Below are 20,167 nucleotides of genomic sequence, written 5' to 3'. Positions count from 1 at the left end.
GTCTGACAGGAAGCCTTTGGAGGGGCCTTATGCTCTGTGAAGTAGATAGTGACTGTGCTACTTGGTAAAGGCACATCACTACTTTTGAAGCAGGTGAGAGTTCCTGGAAAGCAAGAAGGGAAATATCAAATGGCAAGAAGCACATTGATGCAAAGTTCAGGAGATTCACTTTCAACACAAGATTGACAGCTGTCAAGTTTTGATTCCATTACAAGTCTCTTGGATTGCCCATGGATATGAATTATTACAATATTCAAGCCTCATGGTATTTCCATTTGGTACTATCGATTTGCTGCATTCATAACTTAGACACATGCAAAAAAACAAGTCTGTATTTTTTTATTCGATTGATGCGTTTTACACACCCACTTACAATTGCTGCCAATTCTGTCACTGAGTCTCTATTCAAAAAGGTCACATTTTTAAACCTCATAGCCACATTTTTTAACTTGCAGGCTGTTCCAAAACTCTTAAGATAAGACTGTATCGCATTTATAAAATCAGTAAAGACAAGAATGCATTGTAACAAACACAGTATATATATATATATATATATATATATATATATATATATATATATATATATATATATATATATATATATATATAATACATTATTTGGTGAAACACTTTTTACTATAATATTATTAGTAGCACCTTTAAAAAGAGGAAGAAAAACCATATTGAGAGCATGTTACTGTCAGGTTTATTGCTCTTTACTTGAGGTGACAGATAAAATTATTAGAACATAGCGGGATTTCCATGTGGGTTTCATATAGGCTGGAATGACCTACTGGCCTACTGGGAGCCCAAAACCAGGAATCTTTAAGCAGCATGAACAGACTGTGATCTGCTTTCTCTGAGCCAGAATAAGAATTAAGATAGAGAAAGAAATTATGCTGCTCCTTTTCAGAAAAGAAAAGGAAAGACACATACATTCGGAAGGAGACGTGAATAGTAGGATTTTCTGGACTCTGATGCAGAGATGAGGCTGTAGACGGTGCAGGGTGCAGCATAAAGAGAATTCCTGATTTTATTGAGTGCTGGGAGCCCTCTGCAGCTGTACTTTAATGACCTGACCTGGGGATGCAGCGTGTGCACCTCGTGCTCTGTGTCTGACACTCATGAAAACAGCTTGACTGGAGGGCTTAAGTCCTCAAAAACCTATAGTGGGTTTTTTGACAGCTGCTCCAGTGTGCGTGTGTGTGTGTACGTGTGAATGTGTGTCTAATGTCTGTGTTTGTGCATCCCAATTTCAGTCTTTTTTTTTTATTTTTTTTTTACTGCGTAGCCCCTTTAAACATCCTGTCGATGTGAAATGTGACACCCATTCCTTCTTTATGTGGGGATTACCATTCTGTCCAGATAGACACCATTCGCTGTCAGTGTGACGCTGTTTTGATTTATCACGGCTCATCTGAAAACGGAATGCCATACAATGCGATATGACTGTCATGCCACGGATCCAGCATGGCATTTTTTTGCATTGATGGATACATCTCATCTAAGCTGAAAAAAAAAATCTCACATAAATAGTGGTAGGGGCATCTATTGTTTATGTATAGCCATTCCCCCAAAAAAAGTCATGTCTGCATGCATAATTTGTAATTTCGAACAACAGAACTGACATACATAATAGTTATTGATTTCAACCATACACAGAAAGCAATTATAGACATAAACACAATCCTGGAGCATCTGAATAAACAGACAAAAACAACTCAAACTTTAGCTTTGTTCAGAATTCTCCAACCCTCAAATCAGTTGAAGCTTATGTAACAGTTATTACATAAGTGTCGCAGTTCAAATATGTGCAAACTTGAAATACAATGGATGCCACTTGTCGTACGCTGTCTCGTGAGTAATCCTTTCATGTGTTCGTGATATATGGAGCTCATATGTCATCCAAGGTATATAAATAGTTCTCCTGTCAGAGTTCTGTTGACACATCATGCACTGGATGGCCTATGCTTCATGAAAAGATTGTTAATGATGTTATTTTAGTTGCCAGACATGAATCCAGAGCAAACACAAATCCAGGCATTATGCACAACCACCGCAACACAAATGGCATGCCACACTAAAGCCGTGGTTGTCTATTGCTCAATGTGTTGTCAGTGACTACCTTTTAAGATATTCTCTGGGAAATTGCCCAACCTTACCTGAAGCCTTTTAGCACACTGCCTTCATTCAAAACAAGCACTTGACAGATCATATTGATTGTGGGTTTAAGCTACTTAGTTACTCACAGGCCTCAGAGACAAAGAGCGACTCTGGTGAAATAATGAAAACGTCTGTGAATGTATGGGCTCCAGTGAAAGAATATTTAACAACTACAAACCAATGTTCCAGATGTTTTTTTTTGATTAAAAACTCTGTTCCTTATCAGCGAAAAAGCAATTCCTCACAAACTTCATGCAAGAATTGTGTGATAGCATTTCAAATATCACAAGAGTCAATTCATAGTATCATGCACTGTTCATCTTGAGCACCCACTTGCTATTCCTTCACTGAGCTTTTGTGGTAACACCACTGGAGACACCGACAGAAGACTAGTTTCTTGATCTGTTTACTTTCTCGAGAGTATCGTAAGACTGGTCTGTATTGTAGGTATTGACAACCTCTGCATCGTGCTATGGTTCTGGATAAGGAATTCACATTTCTTGTTAATCAGTTTAATCTCTACCCATTGAAACACTATTCATACCTTCGGTATAGGAATGCATGTTCCTCCGTGATGGCTAATTATGTACTTTATGATAAATGCATGAGAGTAATTGTTACCTCCTCCTTTTTATATGTGACATTTGAAACATAATTCATAAGGGAGCTGCCTCTTGCTCTGTGTAAGGAATTGTTCTCTATTTCTTTAAGAAGATTTGATTCTTTGTGACCTAGACGTATGATTCATGGATTTATGTAAGAGGGTAGTTTAATGTCACATTATTAAGTTAGTAAGTGTGAATTACCTGTCATGCTTCTTCCCACCACAGACACAAGGCCTTGTAGGTCAAGCAGAGCAGAGCGAATGGCATTCAGACACCACCGTCTCCAGAGTGTCCCTGACTCCCTCCAGACAGAGAAGTCCGGTTCAGTTTGACCAGGATGTGCCTCCTTCCTCTGATCACCCCACTTCAGCAGCAGCATCCTTTTTCATCAGGTAGGAAGACAGGTTTAAAATAGATCACTTAATGCTCTTAAACATCATTATGCATCAAAGCATGGTTACTACCTAGATACCTCTGGGTCTTTACCTTGAGAACTGAATGTCAAGGTTACAGATTTTGGACTTGGTGTAATTTGGTATATTAATATAGGATGGCATGGCAAAGTGGAAGGGTTGTTTTCTTGAATATAATCTTGTGTTGCTCCAGATTGTCACTGTAATAAGTGTTCTAAGAGTTGCATGTCTACTACTCTGTCACCGATGGAGTTTCGGTTCCTTGCCGCTGTCGCCTCTGGCTTGCTTAGTTGGGGTCACTTCATCTACAGCGATATCGTTGACTTTATTTCACATAAATGCACAAACACTATTTAAACTGAACTAGGGCTGTAGCTATCGAATATTTTAGTAATCGAGTATTCTACCAAAAATTCCATCGATTAATCGAGTAATCGGATAAAATGTGTTTTTGCTTAATTAAAGTGCAATATTAATAATGCAAGAGAAAATAAGTAAAAATGAACAACTAAGTTTCCTTTGTTAGAAAAAAAATATTTGTATTTTTTAAATGCATAGAATGCAATGCATACATCAAAAATAAACATTTAATTATTACCCATTGTTACTCTGTCTGTACTTGTACTGTGAACAATGACAATAAATTTGAAAGATGAATTAAGTGCATTTAAGTGCCATTCGTTTGGGGCTTTAAATAAAGCATTTTCTGAGATGCACATTAAACATTAAACACATAAAACATTAATTTAATTTATATTTTAATTATTGAAAATTAAGCAAACTTAACTTTTTGGTAAACAAAGGGGATTTACTATTAAAAATAAAACATGGAAGACATTTTGTGTGATTAAACCTTAAAAAAAAAAAATGAAAAATAATGTTTGATTTTTTTTTTTTGTATTAGGCTATGTACATTCTGGAGATGTTGTGTTCACATCCTTATTTAGTGAGACAGCAGACGCTGAAATCACCACGAGCGTCACGCGCGCTTCAGTGTGTGTGATAAAGAAAGACGCGCTTCTGCTCCATTCCTTAACAGAGACACGCAGAACATGCAAGATTCATATTTAAATAGACTGTTCCGGCTTAATATTTACAGATATTAGTCCATATCGTGATTTGATGTAAGTGCAATGACCTATTTTTTATTAATTAATTAAAAATTTGGCAAATTCCATGCCATTCTGCGTTAAACTGTAAAATCCTTTTTTATAACTGGATTCCACGATTTCCTCCGCATTTTCTGCATCGCGGATTGACACACTGTTTTCCTAATGAATGTTGTTCAGTTGCTTTGACGCAATGTATTTTGTTTAAAACGCTATATAAATAAAGGTGACTTGACTTGACTTGACTAGATCACTACTTCTATATAAATTATTGCATGATTTTAGGAACATACATGCTTGTGCATTGGACAGGAATGTTTTTGGAATGGTCCTAGAAAACACATTTGACAAATTTCTCAAGCCAAGTGACAACATGAGACATTAAAGCATGATCAGGGGCCTCTCCCTTTGTGGAGAATGACGGCAGCTAAGTTTTTAGATCTGCTTGGGGTGTTGCCACCTGCCCAAGCACTTCCAGGTCATTCTGAGACAACAGACAGAAGTGACCCAATGTAGGACAAGGTTAATTTTTGTGGTCTGATTTATAATTGCGCGTCTGTTTTCTTTGGAGGTGATCTGAAAAATAAAGCGGATAATCAGGGAGGCTGCTATGTCATAGATAGAGAATGACAAGGAAGAGAGAGAGAAAATAGATTTGTTTTCATCTCTTAATTTAAACTTCTGGGTGGATAAACAGAAGAAGTAGGACGTTATGCTGAGCGCCACCTCTTTTTTCATCCCAAATACTAGTGCCTGCCAGGAATTTTATTTTTATGATTTGAAATTAGACCTGTTTTCATTCTGGACACCCTTGCATTCTTGGAATACTGGTTCAAAGTATAGGACATGTGTGACTGTTTGTTACTTACATCCACTAACATGTGTTGCTGACATTAAATTAGCAATCAAATGCTGAGAAATGTAAGATTTTCAGAGATAAGCATACTGTAGGTAAAATTCCACTTATACATGCGTGAGTGATAGGGATTCTCAGTATGGCGCCTGCTGTTTGATATTCCTTAAAGAGACTTTGACTAGATGCAGTCTAGATATGCATTGTTAGTTTTGCACAAGTCATACATGTTGGATTAACGATAAACTGCTTGTTTAAGCAGTGAAACAGGTATAAACTATACATTGCTGTTTAATTAAAATCAAGGCCATTAAACTCAAAGAACATATCTTGTTCCACCTAGCAAATCATTTAAGACCTCCAGACACCTTGCCCCTCACAGATGTTTGACTTGCTCAGAGTGTGCAGAATAAGAAATGCCAGTGCAACACCTTGCTTTCAGGCATGTTAAAAAATAAAATAATGAATGAAATCCTCTAAAGGAGTCATTATCAAACTTCTAAATTTGAATAAAAGCTGGTAGAGAACATCCAGACCTGCAGTTATTCCGCTTCCGCTTATTCCGTGCATTGGGCTTTTAACCAGCTTGTAGAACAAGCAGGAGGTAGGATCCTCTCTTGTAAGTGAAATGTTAATTAGATTAGCTCCAGAGCATATGATTAGTGTATTGACATTCTAGCTAGCTCCTGTAATGAATACAGACACAGGGCCCAAAGAGCTTCCCAGAGCTATAGAATGTGCTGTCACACTCAACAGCCTGGTGTGCTTTGCTATTCCACCTCGGTGCTCCGCAAGATGAAATGGTTCAAAACAACCCTGAACTGAGCATCATGTACAGGGTCATGTGAGTGAATCATCTGAGCCTTTGCTAGGTGGGAGTTGGGGTAGAACTGATTAAAAGTATAGTTCTGTTTTTAGAAGGCCACATGCACTATTGACTCCGAAGGGATGAGAGAAAGAGAAAGAAAATGAGATTGAGATATTTGTCAAGAGATCAGAGCGAATGTCCATGTGGGTAAAAAACAACAACAAATTAATACACAATAAAAATGAACGTGCAACGAATGGTAAAAAAATAGGGGTGTATGTGGGTTTGGGTTTCAAAAGTTTGGAAAAGTGCCAAATACTAGACTTTCACAGGAGGTTTGGGCTAGTGGACTAATTTGTGGGTTTTGTGGGATATATATATATGGTACATACAGCATGGTAAAATAAGCTGTTCAGCAAATCCGAGGATTTAGTTGCAATTTTTAGTGCTGAAAATTTTTTAATTCCTCCTGGAATGTAAATGATAAATGTTTATGGAGATAAAAACGTTTTAATTTCATTAATTTAATGAGTTTTATAAGCTATCGCTTACTTATTCATACTTAGTGAGTGGTGCGTTACAATTGTTAAAAATTGTTAAAAGCGATGTTGTCTACATGTGATGCTTGTCCAAATATGGTGTAGACATTGTGTGAAGTCTAAAGTTGCTTTAAAAATTCATTTATTTTAGCAGCCACAATTCATTAGCTGACTGCCCATTCCAAGACTTCAAGGTGTGTAAATGGAGGGAGTGTGCTTGTATGCACATGCATGCAGGTCAGCATTGAGAGGTACAGCTGTTTGGCAATATGCTGACTTGCAGTGGCATAGAGCACAACACATGGTGAAATTTTATTTTATGACCTAGCACTCACTTTCAGTTGCTTGTCCAGGTGAGCTTGAACAGTAATGACTATGATTGGAGTAAACATTCCACCGTAATTACATGTACAACAATCCAGACTGTCCCCAGACGAGTTGAACAGCCAAAGTGTTTTGTTGCATTGGTCTTAGGGAGTAACCATAGAAACAAAGGGAATTAATTCATGCCATGTATATTCTGTGCCTTGAATAAACGTAATTGCCAACTGAAGATAAAAGTGGGGATGTGAGGCGTTAGTTCACATTAACTGCAAATAATAAATTCATTCTTTTGGCACGTCTGAACTTCCTTGGTGCTAATTTACATTGAGTGCAATTGTTCCAACTAGAATAGATTGTATGTTTTAACATTTCAAAAGTATTTATTATTTATTTACAGGATTCCTGAAGTATAACAATATTCTTTACATCTTATTACTGTAATGATGAAGTAGAGGCAGTCGGATCCATCTGCAGGGCTTTATTGAAGCAGGTATCAAACTAAGGATGCACAGAGCATAAAACACTAAGGAAGCACGAAGCAACATGCAGCGTGGCAAAACAACACTTCACAGAGAAACACAGAATCAGGCAGTCCAGATAAAGGGGGGATAATGATTAACAGGTGGATATGATGATGCTTATGGGAAAACCAGGCAGGGCTGGGAACTAATGATAGCAGAAGGGAAAGATGGGAATTGCAGTCCTAGAACTCAGGTGACAAGGAGTGCATGAGACCGGAGAGAGGTGAAGGTGCGCGCTCAGTGACAGGCGTGCGCTCCGTGACAGAGCCCCCACCCTGCGAGCGGCTCCGGAAGCGAGGACCTGAACGACGGTGGGGTCTTCCACGGTGTCTTGGAGCAGGACGATCTGGGTGAGTCTGATGGTAGGTGGTAAGAGGAGCAGGGTCCAGGACGTCCTGAGACCTGACCCAGGAACGTTCCTCAGGGCCATAGCCCTCCCAGTCAATCAAGTATTGCAGTACCCCGCCGCGACGTCTGGAGTCCAGGGTGTCTCGTACCCGGTACGCCTCCTCGCCTCCGACCTCAATTGGAGGAGCCTGCATGGAACCGATCCCCTCCTGAGCCTCCTCTCTCCTGAGAGCGGCAGCGGGTCTGAAAAGACACATATGAAAGGTGGGTGAGATTCTATAATGTGCTGGGAGAGCCAAACGAAATGAGGCCGGAGTGATCTGTCGAAGAATCTTGAAGGGCCCAATGAAGCGAGGTGACAACTTCTTGCTTGGGAGCCTTAAACGTAGATCACGGGTGGAGAGCCACACCCACTGTCCAGGCCTATACCGCGGACCCTCACGTCTCCTACGATCCGCATGAAGTTGAAAGTGGCGGATGGCACGTCGCAGATGGACATGAGCGGTATTCCAAGTGGCCTCGCTGCGTTGCAACCACATATCCACCGCAGGGAGGTCTGACGGCTCTCCTGACCACGGGAAGAGAGGGGGTTGGAAACCTAAGACGCATTGGAAGGGCGTTAGACCAGTGGCAGGCTTTACCAGGGAATTTTGGGCGTACTCCGCCCAGACCAAGAATCGGCTCCAGTCCTGTTGGTTCTCGTAACAGTATGTCCGCAGAAACCGAATGAGGTCCTGGTTTGCCCCTTTCAGCCTGACCGTTAGACTGCGGGTGGTATCCAGAGGTGAGGCTTATGTTGATATTGAGTTTGGAGCAAAGTCCCCTCCATACACGGGAAGTGAACTGAGGACCACGGTCGGAGACAATGTCCTCGGGGATGCCAAACAGAAGAAATACGTGATTGAGAAGCTCCTCCACAGTCTGCATGGCAGTGGGTAGACCCTTAAGGGGAAAGAAACGACAGGACTTGGAGAAGCGATCCACGACCGACAGCACTGTGGTGAATCCCTGAGACGGAGGTAAATCCGTTACGAAATCCACAGCGATGTGGGACCACGGGCGCTGAGGAACTGGAAGTGGCTGTAAGAGACCGGCAGGTTTAAGGTGGGAAGATTTGACTGTGTTACAGGTGGAAAATTGATGGATGAATTTGATAACATCAGCCCGGAGTCTGGACCACCAGAAGCGGTTGGAGACTAACTGTACAGTAGCAGTGATACCTGGATGTCCTGCGCTGGGTGTGCAGTGAACCCATTGAAGGCACCCGCTCACGGAGCTCGAGAGGCACGAAAAAGCGGTCCACAGGACACTCGGCCGGTACAGGAAGAGCTTGCTGAGCCTCAGTGACCTCCGAGATAATATCCCACTGCACAGGTGCCACGATCAGAGTGGGAGGTAGGATGGGTTCTGGCTTGGTGATTTTGTTGAAATCCTCGAACTGACGAGACAGAGCATCAGCCTTCCCGTTCTTGGACCCAGGTCTGTACGTGATCCTGAAATTGAAACGGGAGAAAAACAGTGACCAGCGAGCCTGGCGGGCATTCAAACGCTTGGCAGACCTGATGTATTCAAGGTTTCGGTGGTCTGTGAGGACGGTGAAAGGTTGACGTGCCCCCTCCAGCCAGTGCCTCCATTGCTCCAGGGCAGCCTTCATGTCTAGAAGCTCCCGGTCACCCACATCATAATTGCGCTCCGCCGAGCTTAACTTGCGGGAGTAAAAGGCAAAGGGAAACATTCTTGCAGGGTTACCGTGACGTTGGGACAGGATCGCACCCACTCCAGTGTTCGAGGCGTCAACCTCCACGGCGAACTCCCTCTCCGGGTCTGGATGATGGAGGATGGGTGCGGCAGTGAATCTCACTTTCAGCTGATTAAACGCTGCAGTGCACTCAGAAGACCATTGGAAGCGCTTCCCGCCCTGGAGAAGAGATGTGAGAGGAGCCACAATGAGACTGAAGTTACGAATGAACCTACGATAAAAGTTGGCGAACCCCAGAAATCGCTGTAATTCCTTCACAGAAGAAGGTTGAGGCCAGTCCACCACGGCCTTGACCTTGCTGTCATCCATGAGAACCCCCTCAGCGCTGATGACATATCCCAGGAAGGTGATGCGCGTCTGATGAAACTCGCACTTCTGAGTTTTGGCATAGAGCTGATTCTTAATCAAACGTTTGAAAACTGCACGCACGTCCCGTACATGAGCTTCGAGAGTCTCTGAAAAAATCAAGATATCATCAATATAAACAATAACCCTCTGATTCAGCATGTCCCGGAAGACCTCATTAATGAAAGACTGGAACACAGAAGGACTATTGGACAGCCCGAAGGGCATTACCCGATACTCATAGTGGCCAGTGGTCGTAGAAAAGGCCGTCTTCCAATCGTCACCCCTCCGTATGCGAATGAGGTTGTAAGCGTTCCTCAAAACCAATTTGGTGAAGTACCGGGCTGAGCGAAGCATCTCCAGTGCTGCAGGGACTAAAGGCAGAGGGTATCGATATTTCACAGTTACCTCATTGAGACCACGGAAATCGATGCAGGGCCGAAGACTCCCGTCCTTCTTCTTGACGAAGAAAAACCCCGCAGACGCCGGGGATGTGGAAGTGGTGATAAATCCCTTAGCAAGCTGTTCCTCGATATACGCTCTCATGGCCTCAGTCTCCAGGTAGAAGTTCAATAGCGCAGTCACTGGACCGGTGTGGGGGTAAAAGTGAAGCCTCTCTCTTGCTGAATGCCTGGGCCAGATCATGATATACGGCAGGAACTCCTTGCAGATTCACTCTCTCGGGGGAACTGTGGCTAGATTCAGGACCATGGAGAGCAGGCAGGCAGTGGGCGTGAGAGAAAGGGGACCATTCAGTGATTCTCCTGTCGACCCAGGAAATTAGAGGGTTGTGTCTCTCCAGCCATGGCAATCCCAGAATCACAGGATGAAGGGGTGAGTTAATTGAGTACAACTGAATTCTCTCCGTGTGGCGAGACCCGAAGTTGAGCGTCAGAGGCTGCGTGATGTATTGTACCTCCCCTGTCCCCAGGGGGCGTCCATCCAGAGCGGCCACAGCCACATGAGACTCACAAGGAATGAGAGAGATATTTTTAGACAAGGCAAACTCCAAATCGACAAAATTACCAGCTGCGCCAGAGTCAATTAAAGCTCTTGTTTCACAACTATTCCCATTAAAATACAATGAAACTTCGAGGGTGAGAGAACGTGGAGAATTAATCAAAGGACTCACCGCAGAGGCCTTACAGGACATGAAGCTCTCTGATGACCGGCTTGGCCACAGTACAGGCATAATTTATTCCGCATCCTTCTCTCACGTTCCTCCGTGGTGAGATGTTTGAAGCCGACCTGCATAGGCTCGTAATCCGTGCCGGAAGAGGGATGAGTGAAAAAGCTGGATGTGAGAGGCGTGCGTCGGGAGCGGATGAGATTGTCGAGGCGAATGGCAAGCTCCATAAGTTCTCAGAGGGACATCCCATCATCGCGACACGCCAATTTCCCTTGCAGATGCGTTTGCAGCCCCCTACGATACAGCAGTTTAAGCGGTGCCTCTGTCCACCCCGTCTGCGCTGCCAGGGTGCGGAAGGAAAGCGTGTAATCCGCCGCGGTGGAATTCCCTTGACTTAATGTGAGGAGCTGTTCCCCTGGTTCCTTGCCGCCAGCGGGATGTTCAAATACCTCTCTGAATTGAGACATAAACACATTAAAGGAGGGAAAGGTATGATGACCCCCAGACCAGAGAGCAGTCGCCCACTCCAACGCCCTTTCGGTGAGTAGTGAGCAGATGAATGAAACGCGGGACGCGTCATTGGGATACAGCTGGGGTTGCTGGCTGACGAATAATTCACACTGCAACAGAAATCCTCTATAGGCAGCTGGTGAGCCATTAAACTTCTCTGGTAGAGATAATTTGGGATTGCATGCAGCCGTACTCACGCTTGATGTGACGTGCACAGGTGCAGCAGGAGCTTGCGCTGAATTAGCGACCACGCTCTGCAGAGTGAGAGTATGAACAGACCTCACAAGTTCTTCGGTGAGATTCGTTAACTTGGTCAGCTGCTGTTAGTGTGTGATTAACACAGATGCCTGGGAATAAACCTCGGAAGCAAGACTCAGGAAGTCTGCTGGATCCTGTGGTGGTGAAGTGTTCTGTAATGATGAAGTAGAGGCAGTCGGATCCATCTGCAGGACTTTATTGAAGCAGGTATCAAACTAAGGATGCACAGAGCATAAAACACTAAGGAAGCACGAAGCAACATGCAGCGTGGCAAAACAACACTTCACAGAGAAACACAGAATCAGGCAGTCCAGATAAAGGGGGGATAATGATTAACAGGTGGATATGATGACGCTGATGGGAAAACCAGGCAGGGCTGGGAACTAATGATAGCAGAAGGGAAAGATGGGAATTGCAGTCCTAGAACTCAGGTGACAAGGAGCGCATGAGACCGGAGAGAGGTGAAGGCGCGCGCTCCGTGACAGGCGTGCGCTCTGTGACAATTACCAAGTTGTTTACAAACAAAGAACAAAATAGTTTTATGTTAAATGTTTATAATCTACTAATACCTACTGATAAAGGGGCATTCTTTATTTAGAATTAGCATTAACATTTTAGTTTTCCTGTACTTTAAAGTGATCAGCACTGTTGGGAACGTTACTTTAAAAAAGTAATTAGTTATAGTTACTCACTACTTGTTCCAAAAAGTAACTGAGTTAGTAACTGAATTACTCTATAATAAAAGTAACTCGTTACCAGGGAAAGTAACTATTTGCGTTACTGGAAAAAAAAAAAAAAAAAAAAAGTTGCTATATGTCAAAGAATTTTTTTTTTTAAGCAGTTTTCACAAGTCAGTTGAAATAAGTAGAACAGACAGGTGTTCGTACATAACTTTTGAGATTTATTGCACGTCAACAGACAGCAAGTGTTTTATCCTGCACTCTTTGTAAGAAAAGTGTTTTTGGCCACTAGCTTTGTAGATGCGTGTGTCACACATTACATGCACGTTCTTGCCTTTGACTACAATGAATTTGAAGTAGTGCTTATATCTCCACCATGAAAATGCCAACGTTTCATCGGATTGGTCCTGACTCGCCATTTCTGCTGCGAATCTCTGTGTGTAGCTGTTGCGTTTGTGTGACTGTGTGTGTTTGGCGCCGCTGGCGCGTGTGTAAAAACACTGGCTCTGATTGGCTACCATGAAACACATGACTCTGCCTTAGCCAATCATAATCGCTTATCTCGTTATTAACCCACCTGCTCACTCGCTGTGTGAGTCAGGGGTGCGTTCGGATTGCATATTAAATCAATGCATAGTAACGCACCGCATTTAATGTTCAGTAACGTTAACGGCGTTGTAACGACGGGAAAAGTAATTAGTTAGATTACCCCGTTACTGAAAAAATAACGTCGTTAGCTAACGCCGTTCTTTTAAACGCCGTTATTCCAAACACTGGTGATCAGTCACCCAAAAATGAAAAGTTGCAGTCAATTTACTCATCCTCTGGCTATTCAAGATGTAGGTGACTTTTTTCTTCAGAAGAACAGTCTTTGTGATTCATAAAATGCAAGTCCATGGCTAAGAATTATATATAGGCACCACAGATTTAATACTGATGGCTCTTGACAATAAATTGAGGTCTTATGAAGTGAAACTATCAGTCTAAGCAAGAAACTGAACATTAACTTTATTACCTGTAATCTATATAGCCAGCGGCAAAAAGTCCTAAACATGTTCATGGGAGCCTGTAGTGCAAGCTTCCTGTCTCGTAATGATGTATGCCTGGGAGCAAACGCTTAAGTGAGCTGACGTTTTATATATATATATATATATATATATATATATATATATATATATATATATATATATATATATATATGTAAGATTACACTCCCATATGCAATCTCAGGAGAGCCAGAGCTCATGCTCCAAAATCTAGTGAGAATGCTCAGGGCCATTTGCCTGAGGCTGTTTTTATGTCTCTGTCCCTGGAATTCAAATCTATTCATCTTCTTTGACCATACAGATACTGATTCTTCTGTTGTCTCTGCTGCTAAAGCACAAAAATAAGTGTTCTTTTGTCTAATTTTCACTCTTTGCATCACCAAACAACATGCTACTAAACTACCTACAGAGCCAATGAGCATTGTGATTCCCTCCTAAGTCAAGTGAAACATAGCAGGCCACATGATTTCAAAAAGGTGAAATACATTGACGGTGTAACCTGCACAATATGAAATAAAAAATTAAGCAATTAAATGGCAAAAATGGCATCAAACTACTGAATGCCACCCATTTAGCCTGTATTTCGATTTGTTTTGCATGCGTATACTTAACAAAGACTACAAAGCTTTCAGGTAACCTTTCCATGCATAAGTTAGTAGATATTTAACAATTCTTCCTCTTGTAATGAGAGCTCAGTTGATGCATTTGTGTGCTTACCCCTTCATGACTAGCATTGCGCCTAATTCTTGAGTTCTCATAGTGTGCTTCAATTTAAAGTCAATTAGGTACATAAATGCATCAGTTTCATCTCATTGTTTGGAAGATTTCCTTCCTTCTACTGCTGTAGTGGGCCAATAATGATAAAGCATCCCAAGATTTGTAAACAGTGGGATGCCATTCACCTTTCCACCCACATGCTGTGTCAGTGCTAATGTGGACAGTGGTCTTCTGAAGGGTGGGACAAGGGGGTGGGGCTCTAATGGAGCCGATGGAATGGTGACATGGGGGATGGTTGACTAAGGAGTGGAGAGGTAAGCGAATGAGAAGAGAGGGGTTGTTGAGAGTTCTTGAACTTAGTCACAACATCACTGAGCTAAGCTGATAACGTCGGCTCCATAGGCCACCCATCACAGTGAGGATTCCAGTGAGAAAGATATCCCGAAACAGAGCCGTGGCAGAGAGATGGAGAGATAAAGTACACAGAGGAAAAGAGCAGTGGAAAAAGAAACAGGCAAATGATCCATGTGGATGGCTGCTTTTTGAATGACAGCACTAATCCCTGACAGGGACAAATTGGGAAAACAGATTAATTCTGAGTGGTCGGGGCCCTTGAGTGGAGCCGGGCCCTGCTGCACAGCTGTGTGACGGGAGCCAGGACACTGGATTGCTCCAGTCAAGACTGATAGTGCTGAACACACCAATGTGCAGTTACTTTGAAGACACTGTTTCAGTGAGCTGGTTGGCAGTGAGGTGAATCCACACACATGGTGGGCAGACTCGGACTAATGCACCACACCGACACTCGCAGCTGGTGGGAGAGAAAATCATGGACTGTGGAGGAAAATGAGTGGAGCGGCACAATGAAACTGAAGTAAGTCACCAAGATAGAGAAACTTGTGGTTTGAGATTAAAAGTTAGGACTTTGCAGGACGTTTGACAAGGTTTTTTTTTTTTTTATGACTGAGTTGGAGCAGTTTGCAAAGCATGACTCAGGTATATGGTAGATTTTATTTTTATTTTTAACATTCTGTTTAATTTATTTGAAAAGTGTTAAAAATCACTATTTAAAAAAAGTAATTCACTACGAAACATATGTCAACACCTTTGAGTGATGAATCAAATGAATAGTTTTTAAACAGGTTTATTGAAACCGTCTGAAGGAATCAATACATTTGCAGTTTCTCAAATAAATCAGGCTTTCTAGAGATTACTCGGGTGAATCAATGAACAGTTTTCGAACTGGTTCATTGAAACAGTCTAAAAGTCTCTCAAATTAATTTGGTTTTGTGGATGCTTCTCTATGAGTAGTGTATTCTATGTATCAATCACTTGGTCCTAATTTAACTCATTGATCATTGACTTTACCTGTAGTAGGATCTGTTTTGTTGACAGTGCTGTGCTGAGATGTGCCTTGTTGTTTTACTGTGTATTTACTCTGGCCGAACCTCCAGCTGGTGGTCCCCAGTCCTAATCATGCAGTCAAGCTTGAGTTTGCCTGTAAGTGTGTGTGTGTGTGTGTGTGTGTGTGTGTGTGTGTGTGTGTGTGTGTGTGTGTGTGTGCGCGTGTGTGTGTGTGTGTGTGTGTGTGTGTGTGTGTGTGTGTGTGTGTCTGTAATGGTCACGGAGCAGCTGAGGCAGGTCCTTGAGAAGTGGAGGCTGGGAAAGAGGGGGCCACTCAGGGCAGAATGTCCATGTGTGAAGAGTCTGCGGTGGGAAGTGATGTTCTGCTGTGTGATTTTGGGTGGTGAGGGTGGATGATGGAGGTATTGATAGATCTATCGCTCTAGGCCAGCAGCCCCAGGGATCTGCTCAAGCCAAACCCACTTCGTGTCCTCAGGGGGTTTGGACTTAAGTATTGATGTGTCCAAGTGGACTGATTCGGGAACACTCTCGGGTTTTCTGTATATAGCTTGTTTATACCATTATCTAAATTTTTTGTATATAATTCACGTTTTCTCTTCTTAATCTGTTGTATTTAGTGTTCTGGTAAGTGAATCTCACAAGAGTATTTCACCCCAAAATCAAACGAGAAAAACAAGAAAATTATATTTAAAAGCATTAATAAAATATATTAATAAATCAGCACATATTGTAGAATGATTTCTGAATGATTATGTGACCCTGAAGACCGGAGTAATGATGCTGAATTCATCTTTGCATCACATGAATAAACTACATTTTAAAATAAAATAATTATTTCAAATTATAATAATATTTTTACTGTATTTTTGATCAAATGAATACAGTCTTGGTGAGCATAAGAGTTCTCTTACGAGAGCTCTCTCGTACTGCGTCTTAGCTAAGACGCTACGGGAAAAGTCTCTTTTCACGAAATACTGAAGCAAAAAATTATCCTTAATTTTGTATTTTTGTAAAGCGCATTTGCAGCAGTACACAGCCATAGGCGAGACGGCTCGCTCGCTCACTGGCTTGTTCTGCGGCAACTGCACAGCCTATCGAGCGCAGGCTGATGCAACATCAGACCAATAAGGGCGCTTCGCGCCCTTCTTGCCACTTCCCGCCGAAACGGGTGTGGCCCAACCTATAAAAGGAGCTCGAAAAGGCTGACTCACCTGATTTTTCATCTCTTCAGCGAAGCTCACGCATCGCTGGATCACGAGGAAGCAAGCGCCGTCTGGAAGAGCACATGAGCAGGACGAGCCATCCTGAAGCCGCTGGCACCGCCGCCTTCCACTGCCGTTCCTGCTGCGCTATCCGGCGCCCATATCCTTTATAATCCTTGTTCTGTCATAATCTGTGTGTGTGTTCGCCCTGCGACGCACGTTCACAAAAGAGCTGCGTCTTTTTAAAGATGCCTTCGTGCGGCTCGTGCAGAACCCCGCTCAGCGAAGGAGATCGTCATGTCATCTGCGTCTCCTGTCTGGGTGAAGACCATGCAGCGCTCGCGCTCGCTGATGGAGGATGTCCTCATTGCGAGCTGATGCCTATGGTGACTCTGAGGACTCGCCTGGCATACTTCTCGAAGCCTGCATCATCCGCTGCGCCGCAGCGCCGTAAGAAGCGCCGCTCGCAGCGCCTACCAGAACCGCCTCCAGCTCGGCCGAGCTCGCCGGTTCCCTCCGCTTCGCCGGTCTCCCCTGCATCGCTTCCCGATGCTCAGTGTCCGCTGCTTGCCGACGCGTCATCGGAGGAAGTGGATCTCAGGCCCGCGTCGGAGGAAGAAGACACGTGCTCTCTGCTGGCTTCGGGCAGTGAGGGTTGGACGAGCTCCGTGGATCTCGCGCCAGCTGCTCAGAGGCCCAGCAGACGGGGGGATATCGATAAGGAGCTGATGCGTGTACTCTCGTTGGCCGCGGCGAGCCTCGGCCTCGAGTGGTCTGCACCAGCGCCCCCTTCACGTTCCCGGCTGGATGGTAGCTATCTTCCGGATGAGCGCTCTTCCTCAAGCTCAAAACACGCCCCTTTTCTTCCTGAGCTTCACGAAGAAGTGGCGAAGGCTTGGGACGCTCCATTCTCGGCGAGAATCCGCTCATCTGTTTCGCCAGCATTCTCCACACTGGACGGTGCTAAGAACAGAGGCTACCTGTCACTTCCGCCGGTGGAACAGGCTATAGCAGCGCACCTTTGCCCGCCCTCTGCTGGACGGCGGACTAAGGCGGCGTTGCCATCCAAAGCCTGCCGCATGACGTCATCGCTGCTCACACGGATATTCTCTGCTGCTGGGCAGGCTGCGTCTGCGTTACACACCATGGCGACGCTACAGATTTTCCAGGGCGATCTTCTCCGCAAGCTGGATGAGATGGGACCTGAAGCGATCTGTCTCGCGGATCTGAGGAGTGCTTCGGATCTCTCCCTCCGCGCTGCTAAGTCCGCTGCACAGGCCATGGGACGGGTTATGGCTTCCGCTACGGTGGCTGAGAGGCATTTGTGGCTGACGCTTTCTGACATCAAGGAGTCTGAGCGCGCTGCGTTTCTTGACGCTCCGCTAACTCCTACCGGCCTCTTTGGATCTTCCGTCAACGAGTTTGTGGAGAGATTCGCCGAGGACCAGAAAGCTTCACAGGCGTTCAAGCGCTCCAGTTCTGCAGCTAGCCGCTCTAGACCGGCCCCACAGAGCTCTCAGTCACGCCCACCGCCTCCTGCTGCGCCATCACGACAGCGTCAGCAACGCAGCTCGGGACCCCGTTCTCGCTCTTCGAGCCGTCGCCCCGCGCCGCGGGAGCCGCGGCAGAGGATTGCGGTGAAGCCAGAAGCCCCGAAAGCATCCTAGCACTGCTGGGAAAGCGCCGGTGTTCGAGTTCCGCTGCGGCCGAGCTCTCACCCAAGCGCGCCGCTGTTGCAGTTCCAAGAGTTGCGACTGCCTCAGTGTTTTCTGCAATGAGCAAGCCTGCACGAGTGCCCGCTTGCCTGCACACAAAAGCCGTTATCACGGCTACCCAGATGTTTCACAAAAACAGCGTTTTTTCTGGTGTCCCGGCCACGGCCGATGGTGCTATAAATGTTGTGACGATGCCCACTCCTCAGTGCCCATCTCCACATGTAAGCACAGCCCTACACACAGGGCCTGCGCTCATAATGTCGACTCAAGTCGGTCGCGCACACTACATAGTAAACGTGCCCACCCCTCAGTGCCCACAATTACTATGTCACACGCGTCATGCGGTTTCTGTAAAAACGAAACCCGTGCACGCTCGTCCGGCCACGGCCGATGGTGCTTTAAATGCAGTGACGATGCCCACTACCCAGTGCCCATCCCCACATGTAAGCACAGCCCTGCACACAGGGCGGGCGCACATAAGATCGACACAGATCGGTCGAGCGCGCCGCATAGTAAACGTGCCCACTTCCCAGTGCCCACATACACTATGTCACTTACGGCGCGGGGCTTCTGTAAAAACGAGGCCCGTGCACGTACATTCTGCACAGGCAGACGGCGAGTTGGAAGTGGTAAAAGTGCACACATGCAACCCACGGTTACTCGCAGATATATTGAGTCCCACGGGACCCGCTCAGCCTCCCTCCAGTCGGTTAAGCGCCGGAACGGGGTCGAGGATGAGCGATCTGCCCGCTGTGATCAGCGCGCTCCCCGCCTCAGATGCGCAGCACACTCGAGCGCCGCCGTTGCCCAGTCAACGGAGCGCGTGTCACATCCAGCCCTTAGCCATTCATGCGAATGCATGGTCAGCGCTTCCAGGGGTTTCGGATTGGGTGCTAGGCATTATAAAGAGAGGCTACTCGCTACAGTTTTCTCGACGCCCACCGCGCTTCTCAGTGCGCGTCGAAACTACGGTCAAAACAGAAGTAGCACACATACTTCGGGCCGAAATATCGAAACTGTTGAGCAAAGGGGCTGTAGAGCCTGTGTCTCAAGCTCAAAGCGAGGGGGGGCTGTACAGCAGATACTTTCTGGTGCCCAAGAGAGACGGGGGTCTCAGGCCCATACTGGATCTAAGGCAGCTGAACAAGGCATTGATGAAACGCAGTTTCAAAATGCTCACGACCAGGAAGCTCCTCGCGCAGATTCGCGGAGGGGACTGGTTTATGTCAATAGATCTGAAGGACGCGTATTTTCAAATACAGATAGCGTCAAACCACAGGCGGTTTTTGAGATTCGCCTTCGAGGGCCAGGCATACCAGTTTGCAGTCCTGCCATTCGGCTTGTCCGTAGCTCCTCGTACGTTTACGAGGTGCATGGATGCAGCGCTCGCTCCTCTCAGACTCAGAGGCATACGAGTGCTGAATTATTTGGACGACTGGCTAGTTCTGGCCCAATCACGAGCGGAGCTCGTGAACCACAGGGCTGTTTTACTCGATCACCTCGAGAAGCTCGGCCTCAGTGTCAATTGGGCGAAGAGTTCGCTGAACCCCAGTCAGACGATCCTGTTTCTGGGTATAGTTCTGGACTCGTGTTCCATGACGGCGCGACTGTCACCACAGCGCACGATGGGCATTCAGCGCGCAGCGAGTTCTTTCCGCTGCGGCGCGACTGTGTCGCTCAAACACTGTCAAAGGATGCTGGGTCTCATGGCCTCAGCATCTCCGGTTCTGCGGCTGGGCCTGCTCCGCATGCGCCCCC

At 45.2% G+C, this 20,167-nt stretch overlaps 1 protein-coding gene across 4 annotated transcripts in view; it reads left to right on the top strand.

Moving 5' to 3' along the window:
- LOC132111722 (kinesin-like protein KIF26A) overlaps positions 1-20,167 on the top strand; it is a 109,873-nt gene that overhangs the window by 33,734 nt on the left and 55,972 nt on the right. For 3 of the 4 annotated variants that reach the window (XM_059519286.1, XM_059519285.1, XM_059519287.1), the window contains exon 4: positions 2,994-3,160. In XM_059519286.1, the coding sequence (XP_059375269.1) occupies positions 2,994-3,160 (167 nt within the window). Of the gene's footprint in view, positions 1-2,993; positions 3,161-14,428; positions 15,002-20,167 lie in introns of those variants that run through there. The other variant, XM_059519288.1, reaches the window with a different exon arrangement.

The sequence above is a fragment of the Carassius carassius genome, chromosome 31 (assembly GCF_963082965.1).
Source record: "Carassius carassius chromosome 31, fCarCar2.1, whole genome shotgun sequence".
NCBI lineage: Eukaryota > Metazoa > Chordata > Actinopteri > Cypriniformes > Cyprinidae > Carassius > Carassius carassius.
Note: the sequence above shows the minus strand (reverse complement) of the source record. Positions and strands in the feature narration are given on the sequence as shown.